The sequence below is a fragment of the Monodon monoceros genome, unplaced genomic scaffold (genome assembly GCF_005190385.1).
Source record: "Monodon monoceros isolate NGI ecotype Baffin Bay Population unplaced genomic scaffold, NGI_Narwhal_1 Super_Scaffold_22, whole genome shotgun sequence".
Taxonomy (NCBI): domain Eukaryota; kingdom Metazoa; phylum Chordata; class Mammalia; order Artiodactyla; family Monodontidae; genus Monodon; species Monodon monoceros.
The window spans coordinates 27177361-27195329 of NW_021703779.1; the positions used below are offsets into that span (position 1 = coordinate 27177361).

Sequence of the window (17969 nt, forward strand, 5' to 3'; positions counted from 1 at the left end):
ACACACACACACACACACACACACACACACACACACACACACACACACACACACACACTGGAATATTACTCAGCCATAAAAATCTTAAAAAATGATATAAATGAACTTCTTCACAAAATAGAAACAGACTCACAGACTTCAAAAACAAACTTACAGTTACCAAAGGGGAAAGACGGTGGGGGAGGAATAAATTAGGAGCTTGGGATTAACATATACACAACTATATATAAAACAGATACTCAACAAGGACCTACTTATAGCACAGGGAACTCTACTCTGTAAAAGAGTTCTGCAATAACCTACATAGGAAAAGAATCTGAAAAAAGAATGGGTATATGTGTATTATAATAGAACCAAATTCACTGTACACCTGAAACTAACGTAACAGTGTAAATCAACTATACAAAATAACAATTTTTTTCAAGTTATTTTTTACAAAATAAATTGTATATCATATTTTAGTTACCTTTGACCTCTAGGAGTTGTTTCGTGCTTTTTAGAAATTAAGGTTTTGGGGACATTTCATTATTGCCACAGTAACATCAATGGGGTAACTTTTAAAATGCTATCTCTAGTGGAAATTTCTTCAGCTTTTTAGGTGAACTGCCAAGGAATTTTCATATTCTTTTCTATGACGTCTGTGACATTTCCCTACTTACCTTTTTTAGGTGGCTTGGGTGGTACAACAGGACCAGGTTCTATGTTGTCATAAAAATTATTCATAGCTTTTGGATCAAAGTTGCCTATAAAGAAAATAAAATCAGCAAGCATTTAGGACTTTTTCTCCTGTTATTTGAAATTTCTGTTGAGGAAAATATGGAAATAAAACATGTAAAAAGGGGAACTGGTTTTCCAGGGTTTCAAAAATGATTATACTATCCTACCCTTCTCCCACTGAAACTGTTTTACCATTTTGAGAAAATACCCAAGCAAACTACCACTTCAGTGTCTTTCTACAATGTATCACCTAAAGGAACATTGTTCTAACTATAAAGCTCATCTCTTTACACAGGATTAAGTGTGTGGCGCACATAGGGAGGTAAATGAAGAAGAGAAATGAAAGGATGACAACTGTTTTCTCTGTTTGTTTTGATTTTAATGAACAAAACCATGAGAAAGCTCACGTTTATGTCTTTCATATTAACCTTAAAATTTTATCCATTATAAATTCAAGTATGGAAGAAGCTACACATAAATTTACCAAGATTAATCAAGTTGTTATGATAGCAGCAGCTCAGGGATTCCTATCTTCAAGAAAAGGAGAATCTTAAATGTTCCCTACAGACTTATCAATAATAAAAGATGATATGCTGCCAATTTCAGAATAACAGATAGAACAATCTCACCTCTCTCAAAATGTTCACTCCCTGATACAGTGTCTGTTTCAGCCCCTTCTCCTGACATGACTCCGGCAAGGTCAGTTTTGATCCAATGCCAACTTTGGGTCCTACCTTCACATCTGTGAACCCATCATCGCAATCTGCCAGTTCTGCATAATTCCAGTTAAGCTTTGAAACTGTATACATGTTTATTTACAGAGGATGATATGTGGTACTGATAGTTCAAATATATTGGATATCTTGATTTCTAGACCCAATTTTCTCCCCCAACAAAAGTTTTCCTCACCAAAACCAACAATGAAGCTGCTTTTCATCAACTTGCGCACTGATTTGTATCTAATCTAAATGCCCTGCCCCCCAAAATGTCTAGATTCCTTCTCTGGCTTAAAAATTTAGGCTGAAAACTCAGTATAAAATTTTTCCACAGGATGGAGGAGTAGAATTTAGTATAAAATGGATATATTTGGACCCCTTATGAAGGGAGATTTAGAACTGCTTAAGCACCAAAAAGAGCTCTTTGTTGCCCAACAGACACCAAAAACACAGCTCTGCGTTTATAAAACCTCAGTAACGAACAGTTTTCCTTGCAGGTACTATACACAAATGCTTTTAATCCATTTAGATATGCTATTTTTAAATAAGTTTCTGAAAATAATTCCTGTGATGGCTCATGAAAGCCACAATGCTATTTCATTTATTAACTAGATCTTTTTATGCTTTAAGATGCTGCATAAGTATTTCTTCAATTACTTAAGTTACAGCTGATGATCTAATTTCTAGATCCCATAAGGCTTACTAAAAATATCCCAACCAAATGTTTCAGTGTTTCTTGTTTAGCTTCAAAGAACACATTAAGCAAAAAAATTGATGCAACCTTCTAATGTAGTAGCAATAGTTTGTCTAACCCCCACACAGTAGTTCTTTCACTGCTTAAAGCTACTAGGCTGTAGAGTCCCCTAGGCTTCTGAAATTAACTTCAAGGGTACCCAACCAGATTGCTCAGCTTTCACATGGAAATGTGCTTCTGTCTATTGTTCACAGAGTTCCGTATCTTTTTGGTTCCCCTGCTTCTACTGTATAATCTTGCCTTAAAATGGCAACGGGGTACTTTAAAATACAGTAGAAGCTCTCTTAGCTGCCATAATTAAGAATAGTAAGTGGCGGTGGGGGAGGGGTGGCTGACTAAAACGGAATTCTTAAGAAAAATTACACGCCAACTTTATTATTTATTTTTGGCTGCGTTGGGTCGGTTGCTGCGTGCAGGCTTTTTTCTAGTTGCGGTGAGCGGGGGCTACTCTTCTTTGCAGTGTGTGGGCTTCTCATTGTGGTGGCTTCTCTTGTTGCAGAGCATGGGCTCTAGGCGCGGGCCTCAGTAGTTGTGGTGCACGGGCTTAGTTGCTCCGTGGCATGTTGGATCTTCCCGGACCCAGGGCTCGAACCCGTGTCCCCTGCATTGGCGGGCGGATTCTTATCCACTGTGCCACCAGGGAAGCCCAGGCCCACTTTAATGTAACAAAACATATAAACATAGCAATATTTTAATGTTGGACCAAGACCTTTTCTTTATGTATCTGTTGACCAGACTTCTATATTGTCTTTCTTAGATTAACTACACCCATCATGATGATCTAAAGTGGGGGTGGGCAAACTTTTCCTGTAAAGGGCCAGATAATAAGAGTTTTAGGCTTTGTGGACCTGTAATACAGTTGTAAGCCCTCAACTGCTGTTGAAACACAAAAGCAGCCCCAGACAATATGCAGACAAATGGGTCTGGCTATGTTCCACTAAAACTATTTACAGAAACAGAGAGCACGCTAGTTTGCTGCACCCTGATCTATAATTCCTGTTTTGATTTTAGAATGGAGCAAAAAAGATACTTTAAGAGCATTTGAGAATAGAATCCTCTTAGATTTTTGATTTTCCTCTGTTATCATTTTCAGTTGTTTACACCCATATCTAATTCACAGTCCCTATATATTTCAAGTGTTTGCCTTTGAGTCTTTAAAAAGCAGTTGCCTATGGCTTTTATAGAAAGAGCAGCTTCTCCCGCATTCATGTCAGTTTTGAAAACATTATGCCAGTTACAATACTTCTGTAATTTAAACGGGTTTAAAAACAGGCACAACTGACTCTTGGTAAGCAGACAATTCAGCTGATGCGAGCAATAGTACAGAGATGTGCCAGAATGCAGCCTCTCCTGGCTGTGTATTTTACAGAGTAAAATGAAGAATATCTCTAACCTGGCGAGTAGGGTAAATCAAAGTCTATTAAGCGAGCTTCTACTGTAGTACACTTAAGAGAGCCAAAAAAAAAACCCCAAAACAAAATATCTAAGATAGAGTTGAATGTTTTCATGTAACAGATAACATAAGAAACCACATATGGAACTTATTTTTAAAAGTGAGAAATCTGATGTTCTGATTTGGGATCCCTATTTTTACACATATCTTAGATGACTATCACATAATATAAATCTACTACGTTTTAGAATTAAACCCCAGCAATTTATAAAATATTCACAGTAAATGACTAAAAGAGGATAAATACAGAGTAACAACATAAAACAGTCTAAATGGTAAGAACTTAATGATGAAGTTGCCAAAGTAATACTCTTTTTTGATCACCCAAATCTGATCTATGACCATGGAGTGAGGGGTCTCTACCAGGACTGTGATCTTTTAAGAGAGTTTTTATCCATTATATCTGTAAAACCAAAATGATTGCTATTTAAGCAGCTTAAAACACCACACTATTACTTATGGTTTACCAAATAATCAAGTCTATACCTCTAGATTGAAGGAGGTCAACTTCTTTCAGTGTACAGTCAACATTTATCTGGAGTTGTCTGTTCATGCTTCTCAATCTTGTCATTTCCTCAGGCTAGTAAGAAAGGACCCAAAATAGCAATTGTGGGAAAGTCATTATCAAGCCCAACATTTAAGAACTGCTATTCACGTTAATCGTTCTGATTGGTTATTACCAAGAAAATGGCCCTAATCCGTTAGAGGACATGTTTAAGAAGTCCTGTATGTTTTTCAAGGAATAAAGTGGTGACATCAATATGGCCACATATAAACAAAATCTGCATATAATGTGGCGGGGCGGTAATACTACGCTATGTTCTCTCATACAAATACTACCATATTTTAATCACAAAGCATTGAGAGTATTTTACGTCTACGTTTTCATGGTAAGGGAAACTAAGAATCAACCTTTTAAACAAGCAATGTCCACGATTTTAGTCTCGTCAAGGTTGGTAAAAATTACCACAGTACTAATTTTAATTAATGCTTATTAATTGTCAGGCACTACGTTCACCAGAATTCTCTCATTCTTTCCTCAAAACAATCTTCCCAGGTAAGTACTGATATCACCCCCAATTTATACATGAGAAAGCTGAGGCACAAAGAAGTTATATCATTTTCCCAAGGTTATAAGAAACATAATTGATAAAGCCAGGATTTATATAGAGGTCTTCCGTATAAACTTATATAGAAATCTTTGTCTTTTTTTCTAGATCAAAGGAAGCTATTAATCTAGTACATGAAAATTTCAGAAACAAATGGATTCCATTCTTCCTCCAACTCTGTTTCCTTCTGCCTTGACCTTTCCAGCCCAGCCTACTCCCTGGGTCTTTCAGGGGCATACATGAGACTCTGAAATGTGAAGAGAGCCCTATTTTTCAGTTAAATAAAGCTTTTTGGAAGCTGCTACTTCCCTCGAGATTCTGTATTTCCTTACTATTTACATATATGTACAGTAAAAAATAAGAGTTTAGACTCCAGAGGCATGGGTACTGAATCCTTCAGCACAGCACAGCTATTAACCCAGTTACTCAGGTGATTTCAACTACATGAAGTAAAAGATAAATATCTGCTATGATAGGAACACAATACTGTTAAAAACATGTAGTTTTGCTAAAAACTAAATACAAAAGTGAAGAAAAATAAGCAAAATGGGTTATCTTAATTACCAATAATGCAAGATATTATGCTGTTAGGACATATTATCAGAATAACTGGGAATGCCCATTAAATTAGCAGGTGTCAAAAGCTTTAAATGATATAACAGGCAGAATATAATAAGAGCTACAATCCCTTAGAATGCTAGGGGAACAAAAAAGTCCTTGAGAAATATTTATTAGCGACTGCTTTTCTTTTCTCCTTCCTAGGGGCAAACCATGTGATGTTAACATGCAAAATGCTTACACCTTGTAATTAAATATTAAAAGTTTAAAACATATCTGAGCATTTATATTAAAGATAAAGCACTTGGTCAAGGGTTTCAAAGAGTGATGCTGTCTTCCTAGGAATATGTGAAAGAACCTATTCTTTTCTTTGTAGAATCACTGGGAAAGTACCTAAAGGAGCAAATACTTCCTATGTATTTGCGGGGGGAAGGGAATGTTTCAGCCACAGCAGTCCTGAATAGTGAAGCTCTGTAACTAAGTATGGAAATATTATAATATACTTTATACTCAAAAGGCTACTATACATGGGCTTATAATAACAAAAAAGCTCTCGTCACCACGCTCATTTCCAAAGACAGTAGAACCACTGGAACTTGCTAAAACTAAGAGTTTATCTGTAAGATTCCTATGTCCATCTTCATAGCTTCTGATTGAGGGGAAAAAAGTTGTTTCTGAAACATTACTACCATTTGTCCAAAAGTATACGGTATTTTCATGGGGGAGGGGGTTTCAAGATTGGTTGTGTGTAATTTAGACTTGTTTGTAAAGTACCAGGATGTTTTATATCTGACATTTCCAAGTAAAAAATTCTAAGCTTTTTTCCAAAAGGTGGCAGAAATACCTTGAGTCACCTGTTCCATCAGTTTAAGAAGTTGTCTCAGAGACCAAGGTCGAAGACCAGTAATGTTCTTTCATGGTTTGGCCCCAGTTACGTGTCTGGGATTGTGGGTTGGTCCCAAAACCCAATTAATCAGGACAAGATGAATGAAGGGGAAAAACTTGTGGGAGGGAATAACTGGAAGCTCTCTGATTATTAAAATCTTATTTTTCCTTCAAGGTATAACTTAAATTTCCCCCTTCTCCATGAAAGTGTCCCATCTTTGAACCCTACTAGCAAAAACTAACATTTCTATCTCAGAACTCTGAAAGTACTTAATATCACTACTATTTAGTTGGCCAGCACTTCTGATTTACTGTCTTACGTTGTCTTTTCCCTCTCTCTCACTCTCTCTCTCTCTCACATACACACACACACACACACACACACACACGTACAGGTTCACAGACAGATATATGTATGTCTTTTCACATACAGATGTTGTTAAGAGATGACATCTCCCACAGCATTTAATACAATGCTTTGCAAACAGGAGGCTGAGAAAACTGATGGCCGTTATGCATCCTTCACTTCTGCCCTCCTTGGAAAGGTTATTTCACTGCTCCTCTAATCATCTGCAACTGCACATATGGCTGGTCACAAACCTGCATTTCAGTTTCATGAGGCACACAGGTTTCTAACCAATTTTTTATACACTACTTGGTAAGAAATTAGTTTGAAACGTAAAGGAGGCAATGTGTGCTTAGCAGCAAAAAAGTTAATTCTCTTGTATAATCCTACACGAGTGGGACAATGATAGTGATACCCATTTATTGAGCACCCACTTCACACCAGGCAGTTTACATATACTGCCTCTTTATCTTGACAATAATATTAAAATATGCCTCTTATAATTCCCTTTTATAGATAGGGAAAATCAGATACAGAGAAGTTAGACAGAACCAGTGAGTAAGGAGCTATTCTGGCTCCAGAGCCTATGTAGGCACCCTTTCAACTACATCATGGTGCCACGAATGAGCCTCTATGAACAAAAAGGGAATTATGACTAAATGCTTTATTTCTTAATTAATTTCCTACATAATATATACCCTTATGTTATACATGTTCCTAAAGTTAAAAGGAAATCAAGTTTTTTCAAAGTATTTCAGATTTGTGTTATGTATATATATACCTAAAGCAGATTTCTCCAGTATCTTGTAAACAACATTTATTTTGTAAGAATACTATCTGTTGGGCATTGTATAAATTGTTTAATGTATATTATCTTACTTAATTCTAACAAAAATCCCATGAGATGGGTACTCCCCAGAAAACAAGCATAAAGGAAGTTGCTTATCCAAGGATATATGAGTGACACAGAAGGAGCAGAAAGAAGTAGGATTCAAATTCACACCTGCATTGAGAGCCCAGATCTTAACCACCATGTATAATTGTTCTTCAGCCACGCATTCCTATTAGTCTTCTATTTTACTTTAGGCCTGGCAGTGGAAACACATGGGAATCACACACTCAAATTTCTCACCTCTCAGATATTATCACCCACATGAGCCACTAATCTCTGAAGCTGGGTGATGGCTACACAGGAGTTCACTATACTATTCTGCTTATTTTATGTATGTTTGAAACTCTGTAACAATAAGTTAAAAATAAATTATAGCATAGGGCAGCAGTTTGACTAACTTCCCTCTTTTTCTAAAGAAGTCTCATCAATAAAAGCTCTCGTGAAAATCTGTTTTTTTTTAAAGCACTGATCTATGCTACCTTAGACAATTCTCTACTTCCAACAACAACAAAGAAATCAATAGGGCTTTAGCAGGGATTATTATACAGCAAGAAGTTGCTAAAAAAAGTTTACATGGTTATTTTAGAGAAATGACTTCTATGCTAAGAAAATCTGTTTATACTCTACAAGTACCTAAAGGACTCCGAAGTGCCCACCCACCACTGGTGGATTCCCATTTGGGTTATGTTCTTCAGTATCTCCCCCAATCAGAGGATATAATTAAGATTTTGAGTGGGGAAAAAAAAATGAGGCATAGATGTGATTTACATTAGTATCATCTTTCAGTTAAAGAAAGTTTTTAGGGCTTCCCTGGTGGCGCAGTGGTTGGGAGTCCGCCTGCCGATGCAGGGGACGCGGGTTCGTGCCCCGGTCCGGGAAGATCCCACATGCCGCGGAGCGGCTGGGCCCGTGAGCCATGGCCGCTGGGCCTGCGCGTCCGGAGCCTGTGCTTCCGCGACGGGAGAGACCACAACAGTGAGAGGCCCGCGTACCGCGGTGGGGGGGGGGGAAGCTAGCTTTGTAATTTTCCATGTGTCTTAAGTAATTAAAACCCTTCTCACTTCTGATATTGACTATACTTAGGTATTTAGTCAATATTAGAAAAAATTTCATTACATTATTAAATATGTCTTTTTCTCAATAGTTAACTTCTCAGAAACTTCCACTGGTTCCCCATTACCAGCAGAATACAGTTCAAACACCTCCACTATTCTACCTATGCATATTAACCTGTTAAGACATCAGAAATCTCAGCTTAAATGAGGGAACTGTAAAGACTCCTTAAAGTCTGTCTTGACTTCAAGCCTTCATTACCTCATGCTCTTTTTCCCTTCTAAAATGCCTTCCCCTTTCCTCTATGCCTACATAGCAATACTGTACTGTTTAGTATTTTTAGGTTATGCTATAATACTGATTTTCATACAGTTACTAAATTAAAGGAAAAAGGTGAGTTCTAATAACCTTATGAAAATCAGATGAAAGCTAGAGACCTGCTTCCCATATAAACACACATATGAAACTCTGCATATAATTTCAGGGACTCACGGATCTCCTTTGAAGCCACGAACTTCAGTTAAAAACTTCTCTATGAGGGCATAGCTGCAGACATCCTGTCTGCAAGAGGCCTGACATATACACTAACTTCCCTAAACTTGTGCACTCTGAGAAAGAGATTACCCTTAGTTAAGAGACGGTAAGAACATGAGGAATGGCTCCATGAAAAAGTAGAGATTAAGTTCAGCCCTGAAGAACAGACAGCATTTATACGTATACACAGAGCTTCAGAAGACCACTGCAGCAGGAGCGTAATGTGAGAGAGCAAAAAGTGTATTGAGTATACACGCATAAACTAGCTGATGTATGAGTTCTCTCATTACCCGTGAGCAGACACAGCACTTACCATACTGTATTACAGTTATCTACTGATGGGTCTATTTCTCCCACTAGCAGGTATACACTAAGCTCCTAGTATAGGACCACATTCATAAACTGTAAAAAAAAAAATGCTTGTTGAACGAATCAGTGTTGAAAGACGAAATGATAGGTTGGATCACAGAAAGCTTGTGATGTCACAGGATTTTAGGACACCTGTTTCCAATTTTTCGGAATTTTTAAAGAACTTTAGAACTCACAAATATTCACCAACATGTTAAAAATATACTACCGAATCTTTTCATGAGAGCAGTTCCTGTTAGGACCACTGTTAATACTATTATCTTAGTTTCTACAATTATTTACACTAACCAAATTGCTCTGCTTTAAAATATTCTATAGTCAACACTTTCCCAAAATGCATATTCATCTTGATCTAACTCATGTGCATTAATGTACTTAGAAAAATAACTTTTAAATGTTTGAAAAATATATACAATATGCTTAAAAGGATAAATGAATACATGAGAACAATGTATAAAATATTTGGTCAAGGTGTACTTTTCATTTCTATTCGGACAGAAAGCAATTTATAGTGAATGAGATGCTTTACCTTGATTATAACTGTCAGTATTTGAAAATAGTGATGAGTCTATGGAATTCACACGACAAAGAAAAATAAAGCATCAAATTATTTTGATGAGAAAAGAAGGCAGAAGTCCTTCATCCATTGTTTAAAAAACAGAAACAAAACCAAAACTGTGCCAGGAACAGAACCTAAAAGAAAAACAAACAGCCTGGACAGCCAACATGTCCACCTTCCTATCCATGCATCCTAATAGATCGTACTCACCGTTGGGATCGCAGTGGTGCAGCTGACCCTTCTGAGCCGTCTCTGCATCAGGTCATGCTCCATACTGTTAACTTCAGCCTTCAATTGCTCTAGCTCCTCTTTCTCAAGTTTCAATTGCTTTGCTAACCTCTCCATCCTTGCTCGCTGATGTAACAGCAAGGCTATAGCATTACAGATAAAGTCATTGCAGAAAGTAACATTGAACAAGTGACTGGGAAATTTCTATATGCATTGCTAATGTACGAAATACCTGTAAAGAACCCTGTCATTCAACTTCAGGTGACATTTACTCTCATGTCTTTCTAATGCTATTCTGCCTTCAAATCTGCTTTAATTTAGCTCTTGTAACTTCTGCCAAAATGACACCATCTGTACATTCCTCTTGTTCTACTGTCCTTCATTTCCCCAAGATTCTCTTCAACTATACCTGTGCGCGTTTTAAACAGGCTCAAAACCAGGCATATTGAATTACAATCATAATTACTTCCCTTCTTATATACTGAAAGAATACTAAATTATCACATATCTTGAAACAAACTTTTAAAATACTCTATTCTCCTTATATTTAGTTAGGTCCACTGTGAACTAATCCAATAATGTTCTTCATTACCAATCCCACTTCTTATGAATATATATTACTTATAAATATTACACCCTTCAGGCCATCCTCTTAGAAAATATTCAAATTTTTCACCTTGATAAACTTTAGTCCACCCTCTATGAATCTTTTTTCCCACTCTGTAGTTTGTATTTTTGACAATATTGGTTTCACTTCTCTATATTTTTCTCCCAGTGAATGTTCTTCCTAAAAAAGAAGTCTTTTAGAGGTCACTATTATCATGCCTATATTTTTATATTTTAAAGCAAAGTCTGTAGATGATTCTGAAGCACTAACCCTATTCTTAATAGCAATGCTAGTGCCCAATATTTAATAAATACTAAATATTTAATTAAAATTAAACAGCTAATATAAATTATTTTATTTTGAATAGGAGACTGCCACCTCACCACAAAGATTAAATTTCAAAAAAAGGGTAAAATTACCTTGTGTATAGGCGTAGTCATCTGATCCAGAACTAGAACTTCTCTGATATTTATGGCTTCCCTTTTCTCCCCCAGAGCCTGGTATCACTGAAATGGGCTGAATAGGTTCTGGGGCTGCAGAACGTTCTTCTTGGTCCACTAAATTTAAAAGATTTTCAGTTGTTGCTCGGCCTACAGTAATTTTAAAAACTGTAGTTGGGTTTGGTATCATCCGAGGAGATGGTGATGGAGCGCAAGAAGGTCCAGTTGGCTGTGTATATGTAATATACACAGGATTGACACTAAATGGAGGTTTTGGTTGACTGGATATCCCTCTTGAAGGAGAACTTGAAGGTGGCGTGGTGGCTGTGTACAATGAGTGCTGATTCCGTGGAGATGGCTGATTACTGATAGGTGAAGGACTCCTATTAATTGCTGTCCCAGATCTCTGAGAGGGTTCGACTGTAATTTCTATCTTCTTCATGGATCCTTTGGGTAAGCTAGATGGTGTATATGGGAGATAGGCTACTGAATGACTTCCCTGTTTCTGATAGCTAGGAGGTCCTTGTTGATATGGATGGGGTGGAGTAGTTGACGGACTAGGTGGCATAAAGACATGGGAACTAGGGTGGCCCAACTGGGACGGCTGTACTTGATGCTGTGGAGAGCTGAAGGGCGAAGGACATTGAGAAGGTGGTGGTGAATGGTAAGCAGGTTGAGGGATCTGCTGTTGTTTGGGAGAATACTGAGAAGGTTGATAGTTCTGTTGATGCGGATAAACAGGTAAAGGACGCTGGCTATAATGAGGCACTGGGCCCTGTGGTGAGGACTGCCATGGCGTACTCTGAGGAGTTTGTCTTCCTGATGAACTCTGAGATGTCTGTCTAATATAGATAGAACCAGGAGACCCATAAAGATTGCTTGGAATTTGTGGAAGAATTTGTAAAGCTCTTGGTACAGTCTGTCCAGAAGGGAGGTTCTGGGATACTGTAACAGTAATTGGATTTGTACTATACCGAGGTATGTGCATGTATGAAGGAGGTGGCGGTGGTGGTGGTGAAGGCCCTTGCATAGCAGATGGATTCATTCCTGTTTGAATGGAAGATGGCTGTTGAGGTGGCTGTGAAGGAGGAGTAGCTGCACTTCTGTTCTGTTCATTCATAAAAAATGGATTGTAGTTGGGAGTAGCAGCGACAACAGCTGGAGCTGAGTGTGGTTCCTGAACTAAACATATCAGCTGTTTGCCTGCTGCATGCTGTGGATCAATATGTCCATCGCTTGAGCTATGTACCAGTGTTCGACCACCGTTAAGTTGCACTCCATCTCCTGGGTGGTAGCTACTAGGAGAATGAATACCCAGGTTAATATGCAAAAGGCGATTTCTATTCATCCTGTTGTCATCTGGACTGTGGTATTCCATATATAAGTATTTGCTACTCTCCTGGGAAAGCGCGCGGCAACAGGCTTCAAGATTGTTGTTGTTCTAGGGGGAAGAAATGGTAAAAATAACATTGGCAAAATGGACAAATCCTAATAGTGGGAAGTCAAGCTTTGCCACAGAATTATGTAAATATAATTGTCACAAAATAAGTAGAGAACAGTATTTTAAACACAAAAAAGCTTTATGGTCATTGACCCTGAAAAGGAGATCCTAAACAATCCATATTATTTTACAGACATTTAGCTCACATAACTAGTACCACGCCGCTACTGCTACTGCTACAGAAATGTAAAGTACCTACTAATGAACACTGTGACTCAACCCCAACTTTTCTGACTCCAAATCCAGGACTCATCTTACACTTGTTGCATCTCAACAAATTAAAATGCTGGGCTAATCTTGGATTCACTACACTTGCTGTAATATATAAGTGTAAGTAATATCCATCATTAACATTTAAACTGATAAACATGGAAATAACCATGCATTAGTTTTCAAAAGGTAATGAAACCCCAAACAGAAAAAAGTTATAATAAAAATTCCTAAAGACTCAAAACAACAAAAATTCTAAAGCAGCCTTTACTTTTCATTTAACCAAAGTTAACCCTATCTAACTTCAACTGTCTGTTTCATTATGAAAGATTAAGTTAAAAAAGATATCAGTATAAAAACAAATCCACTTTTTTTTTTTTTTTTTGCGGTACGCGGGTCTCTCACTGCTGTGGCCTCTCCCGTTGTGGAGCACAGGCTCCGGACGCGCAGGCTCAGCGGCCATGGCTCACGGGGCCCAGCCGCTCCGCGGCATGTGGGATCTTCCCGGACCAGGGCACGAACCCGTGTCCCCTGCATCAGCAGGCGGACTCTCAACCACTGTGCCACCAGGGAAGCCCCAAATCCACTTTTTGAATTACGGTTCCGTGACTTTGCCAAATTATGGTAATTTAACACAAAACCAGGTCTTGACTGCCTTAATGAAATTCATTCACACTCCCACAGTCTCAAAAGTTTTTACCCGCTCAAACGCAGCTTGGTAAACTTCCAAAATCGTTTAAAGATTTCAATTTTTTGAATTATATACACACACAAAGATGGTAAACAGCAAACTGACATTTTAGATGTTCCAAGTGACAGTAATCAAACTAATAAAGGTTTCCTCTTTTGAAAATTTTAAGGTACTAATAAGATAGTTTTCCATTAAAATTCAGAACTATTTTATTGGCCTAAAACACAATTATTCATTACCTTTGAGATAATCTATTGAAGTTTCTCAATTATCATGACCTTCTCTGTATTTCATAAATATATATACAGATATGCACATACACACATATTACTATATTCTAGGGAAAAGTACATTTTATATAAAAATGAAAGCAAACACTTCACTTCTGCTGAGAACCAAATAAAGCTAAATGTCAAACAGGACATAAAATGTTTTAATTTTAGAGCTGAGAGAACTCTTAGGGTTCCCATCTACTCCAACTCAACTCATTTACAGATGAGCAAAGAGATGCCTGGGAAGTTACATGACTTGACAACAAGCGCTTAACTAGTTAACTGGAGAGCCAGTTCTAGATTCTTGGTCTTCTGACTCCCAGTGCTCTTTCTACTATCACACAGTAATTTCAAGGGACAGGATGTTAGGCCAAAAGTACATTACTATACTGAAACTTCAGGAAGTAAAAGAAAATTCAGTCAAGCAAACCTTTGTAAAATGAATTCTCAGAAATTCAAATAATTGCTTTATCAAAAACTCCATAATAACTTTTCTCCTTCTCCTTATATAAAACTTGATACTAAAATTCAAGTACTTTTTAAAATACTTTCTGAGCCAAGGAAAAAAGTAATTGTTGAAATGTAAGAAAACAATTAAATTTGGGCTTTTTCTTATCCTGCTTGAAACCATGCTGATCAAGGGAAGGAAGACAGATATTAAGATAGAAGACAGATATTGCTAGACACTATGCAAATTTGGAGCCAAAGGATTCAAACTGATTGCCAACAAGACAATGTCACTGACAGATATCTGAAGGGGAAAAAAAAAAGATAATATTAGCTCCTTCAAGTTTTTTAATAAACCTATGGATTAAAAGGAGAACAAAAACTAGAGTTTTATTTGAAACCTAAGCAGTAACAGACACTTCACTATTTAACATTTTTATTCATTATCCTAAAATTTCATGTCTTCTACATTGAATTAGGTTGCCTAATTAGTACTGCCACAAAAAAGATACAAATTTAAATGATGCAAAGTTGGAGTTGTCAGCCTATTCAAATGTATGTCTACAGTGACAAGCTGAGTACATTTTCTTAGGAAGAAAAATTTAAAACCACAAATGCAAGATATTTAAGTAGCATCTCTACGGAAGTATTTTAAAAATACCACCACAATACATTCAAATGTCACATGTGACCTGCTAAATGTCTTAAAAAGAAAAAACAAAGGATAAAAAATTTATCAAACGATAAATACGAAGAATAAAGAAATAAAAATTGTTTAGCTGGATAAAGAGGTCAGAAGTTTTAAGAAGATACATGTGAACACTCATGAAAGGACTGAGCCAATAAAGCATCATACCCCTAAAAAGTGGTCCTACACTGGGGGATGATAACCTAGAGAGAGGCTTTAATGCTTGTGTATTAAATGCAAACTACTGGACAGGGAGGGAGGGATAAATTAAGAGTTTGGGATAAAATAGATAAACAAGGACCTACTGTATAGCACAGGGAACTATACTGTATTCAAAATCCTGTAATAACCTATAATGGAAAAGAATCTGAAAAAGAATGGATATATGCCTATGTATAACTGAATCACTTTGCTGTACACCTGAAACTAACACAACATTGTAAATCAACTATACTTCAATTAAAAGGAAAAAAAGGCAAACTACTGAGTCTTACATATTTTAATGCAAACAGAGAAACTTTCCAGAGGAACAAAAAAGTAAAAGACTTAGAACAATGTAAGTTATCAACAAATGTTCACTGAGTTGAATTTAAAGTTCCATTCTTTTAATTTAGTAAAACGAAGACAATAAGCCTTGAAAAAATAAAAGGCTAAATAAAATTAAATTAAAAAAACAAGGTGGGGGCCCTAGAATAAGTTAGGAAGGTAACTGCTAGGAAGTTGGTTTAAACCAGAAGCGTTTCACTCCAGTGGGAAGTACCTTTGCTCTACCAGAGACCAAAATGGGGCTAAAGTAAAGAGTGGAAATTCAGACTGGAAATGTTATGGTAGAAAAAATAAAGACAAGCTATAACACAAAAACGAGACCTAGTAGAAGGGCTTGCAAACCAAGGAAGCACCTCTCTTACCACCACTGATCTGTGAGTCTCTATTTGCAATTAACCTCAACTATATATACGTTTACATTATATCCTGAGCAGCTCACACTGTAAGGGAGAAGCTTGCATATTATGCAGTAACATAGAGTTTGAACTGATTGTGTAATTACAGAAGTCCAGTGAGCAGGACAGAAATACTGCTCCCAAAAGTCAACCAACTAGGGAAATGCTGTAACCCAAAACACACTGCGATTCTGTGAAGGATGATGCAAAACTCAACAGGGGGAGTGTTAGGCCTATTTCTGTGGCCCCTTGAGTGGGAAGAGACGTTCTATCAGAGATGAAAGATTTATTTCAATAGGAGACAACAAGACAAAAGTAATGTGATTAAAGAAAGTAGCCTTCCACTTAAAATTAGATATTCGTTAAGCATTTACTAACTAGAAAAACAGTAAGAAAGGGAGGGAACTTTCTAAAAACTTTAAAAAATAGGCTAAAAAAGTATATAGTTTAAGAAGTTATAATGATAAATTTGAAATCCAAATTCAACTCTTAAGGATTTGGGGACTGATGACACAACCCCCAAAATTTAAGAAGTGAAATGCATTAAGAATCTTTCTTTTTGCTACACGCCTTTATTCTTTTCTCTAAATCACTGGTTCTCAATGGGAGAGATTGTGCCTCCCATGGAACATGGAGATTTTGTCTCCCATGGAGACATTTTTGGTTGTCACAACTGCAGGGATACTAATGGCATTTAGTGGGTGGAAGCCAGGGATGCTACTAAACATCCTACAATGCACAAGGCAGACCCCCACAACAAACAATATATCCAGCCCCAAATGTCGACAGGGCCAAGGTTGAGAAATCCTGCTCTAAATGTTCCCCCAACATAAACAAGAAAACTTAACTGAGTTCTAGTCACTACAACACAAAGTCACCTCTAATAAGGTAAACTGTAACTTTAATATCACTATCATTGGTGGGTAATCTACCTGTAACATGCACTGAGACACCACACCCTCCGGAATCTCAGGGAAACGTTGTCGGAGGTCATGGAGAACCTGCATATCAAGCTGTGGACTGTTTTGCGCCATGCCAGAGCAAATGGTGGTCAAGCTTCTCTTATGAAATGGATGCTAATTGGTCTTCCAATAGTAATGATCTTCCAATACTGCAGTCATTTTCTATTAAAAGAAATTAAAGTATGGTTAAATTTAATTACATATTTCACTTTATTCAAATAGAAACCATCAATACATTAAAATGAGCAATCTAAAATAAGTATACCAAATTCTAAAGTTGGAAAATTCTACTTAGCCAAAGACTTTTCTGATGGAATATATAGCTAATCACTGGTTTAAAAACAACAACGACAGAATTCCCAAACCTTCAGTTCCATTTTAATGCTTCAAAAATGAAAAAAGCAGCAGCTAGATTAAAAATACAGAGTGTTATTATTTGGCAACCATATTTTTCTAAGTCTTGAGAAATCCTACTTATGTATAATCACTCATGTTTTCCTACGGGCTATCATATCAGTCCTCTAAAGTGGGATAATCATTTTGATGTCTGAAGTAATAAAATCAGGCAACAGGAATTGATAATAACACCACAAACCACACATGTCCTGTTTGCCTTACATTCTCCCTGTACTTTGAAGCCAAAAGGCTTGAATTTGAAGTCTGAGTAAAGCAAACCCAATGTCTAAATGAAACTACTGGGCAAACAAAAATGGAAATGCAGAATCCTTCGCTTTCAAAGATGATGCTGGTGGTCCATCAGTAGCCAGACTTGCCTAGCTAAGGTTTCACCTAGTTCTGGTGCAACTGGCACAGGTGCAAAAATGCCAGGATTGGGGGGCACAGTTTGAGTAGAGGCAAGTGACCCCCAATCTCACTGGTATTAGTCAAGTTAAGCACCCATGTAAATAAAGGCAGCTAGTGAAGTAATAATGAAATCATAAATCAAGTGGCACCATCAAGGATCAATTAACTGACCCATTTTTTCATCTATCTCCCATTTTTATGAGGGGAAAAATGTACAGTGTATACCATACAAT

At 37.1% G+C, this 17969-nt stretch overlaps 1 protein-coding gene across 1 annotated transcript in view; it reads right to left on the reverse strand.

The window, feature by feature from the left end:
* TAB3 (TGF-beta activated kinase 1 (MAP3K7) binding protein 3) overlaps positions 1-17088 on the reverse strand; it is a 28592-nt gene extending 11504 nt beyond the window's left edge. Inside the window, exons 1-5 of the mRNA XM_029239893.1 lie at positions 16903-17088; positions 11200-12661; positions 10156-10316; positions 4127-4220; positions 660-743 (exon numbers count right to left, since the gene is read on the reverse strand). Coding sequence (XP_029095726.1) covers positions 660-743; positions 4127-4220; positions 10156-10316; positions 11200-12661; positions 16903-17004 — 1903 coding nt within the window. The 5' untranslated portion in view covers positions 17005-17088. The remainder of the gene's footprint in view (positions 1-659; positions 744-4126; positions 4221-10155; positions 10317-11199; positions 12662-16902) is intronic.
* Positions 17089-17969: the final 881 nt, after the last annotated feature.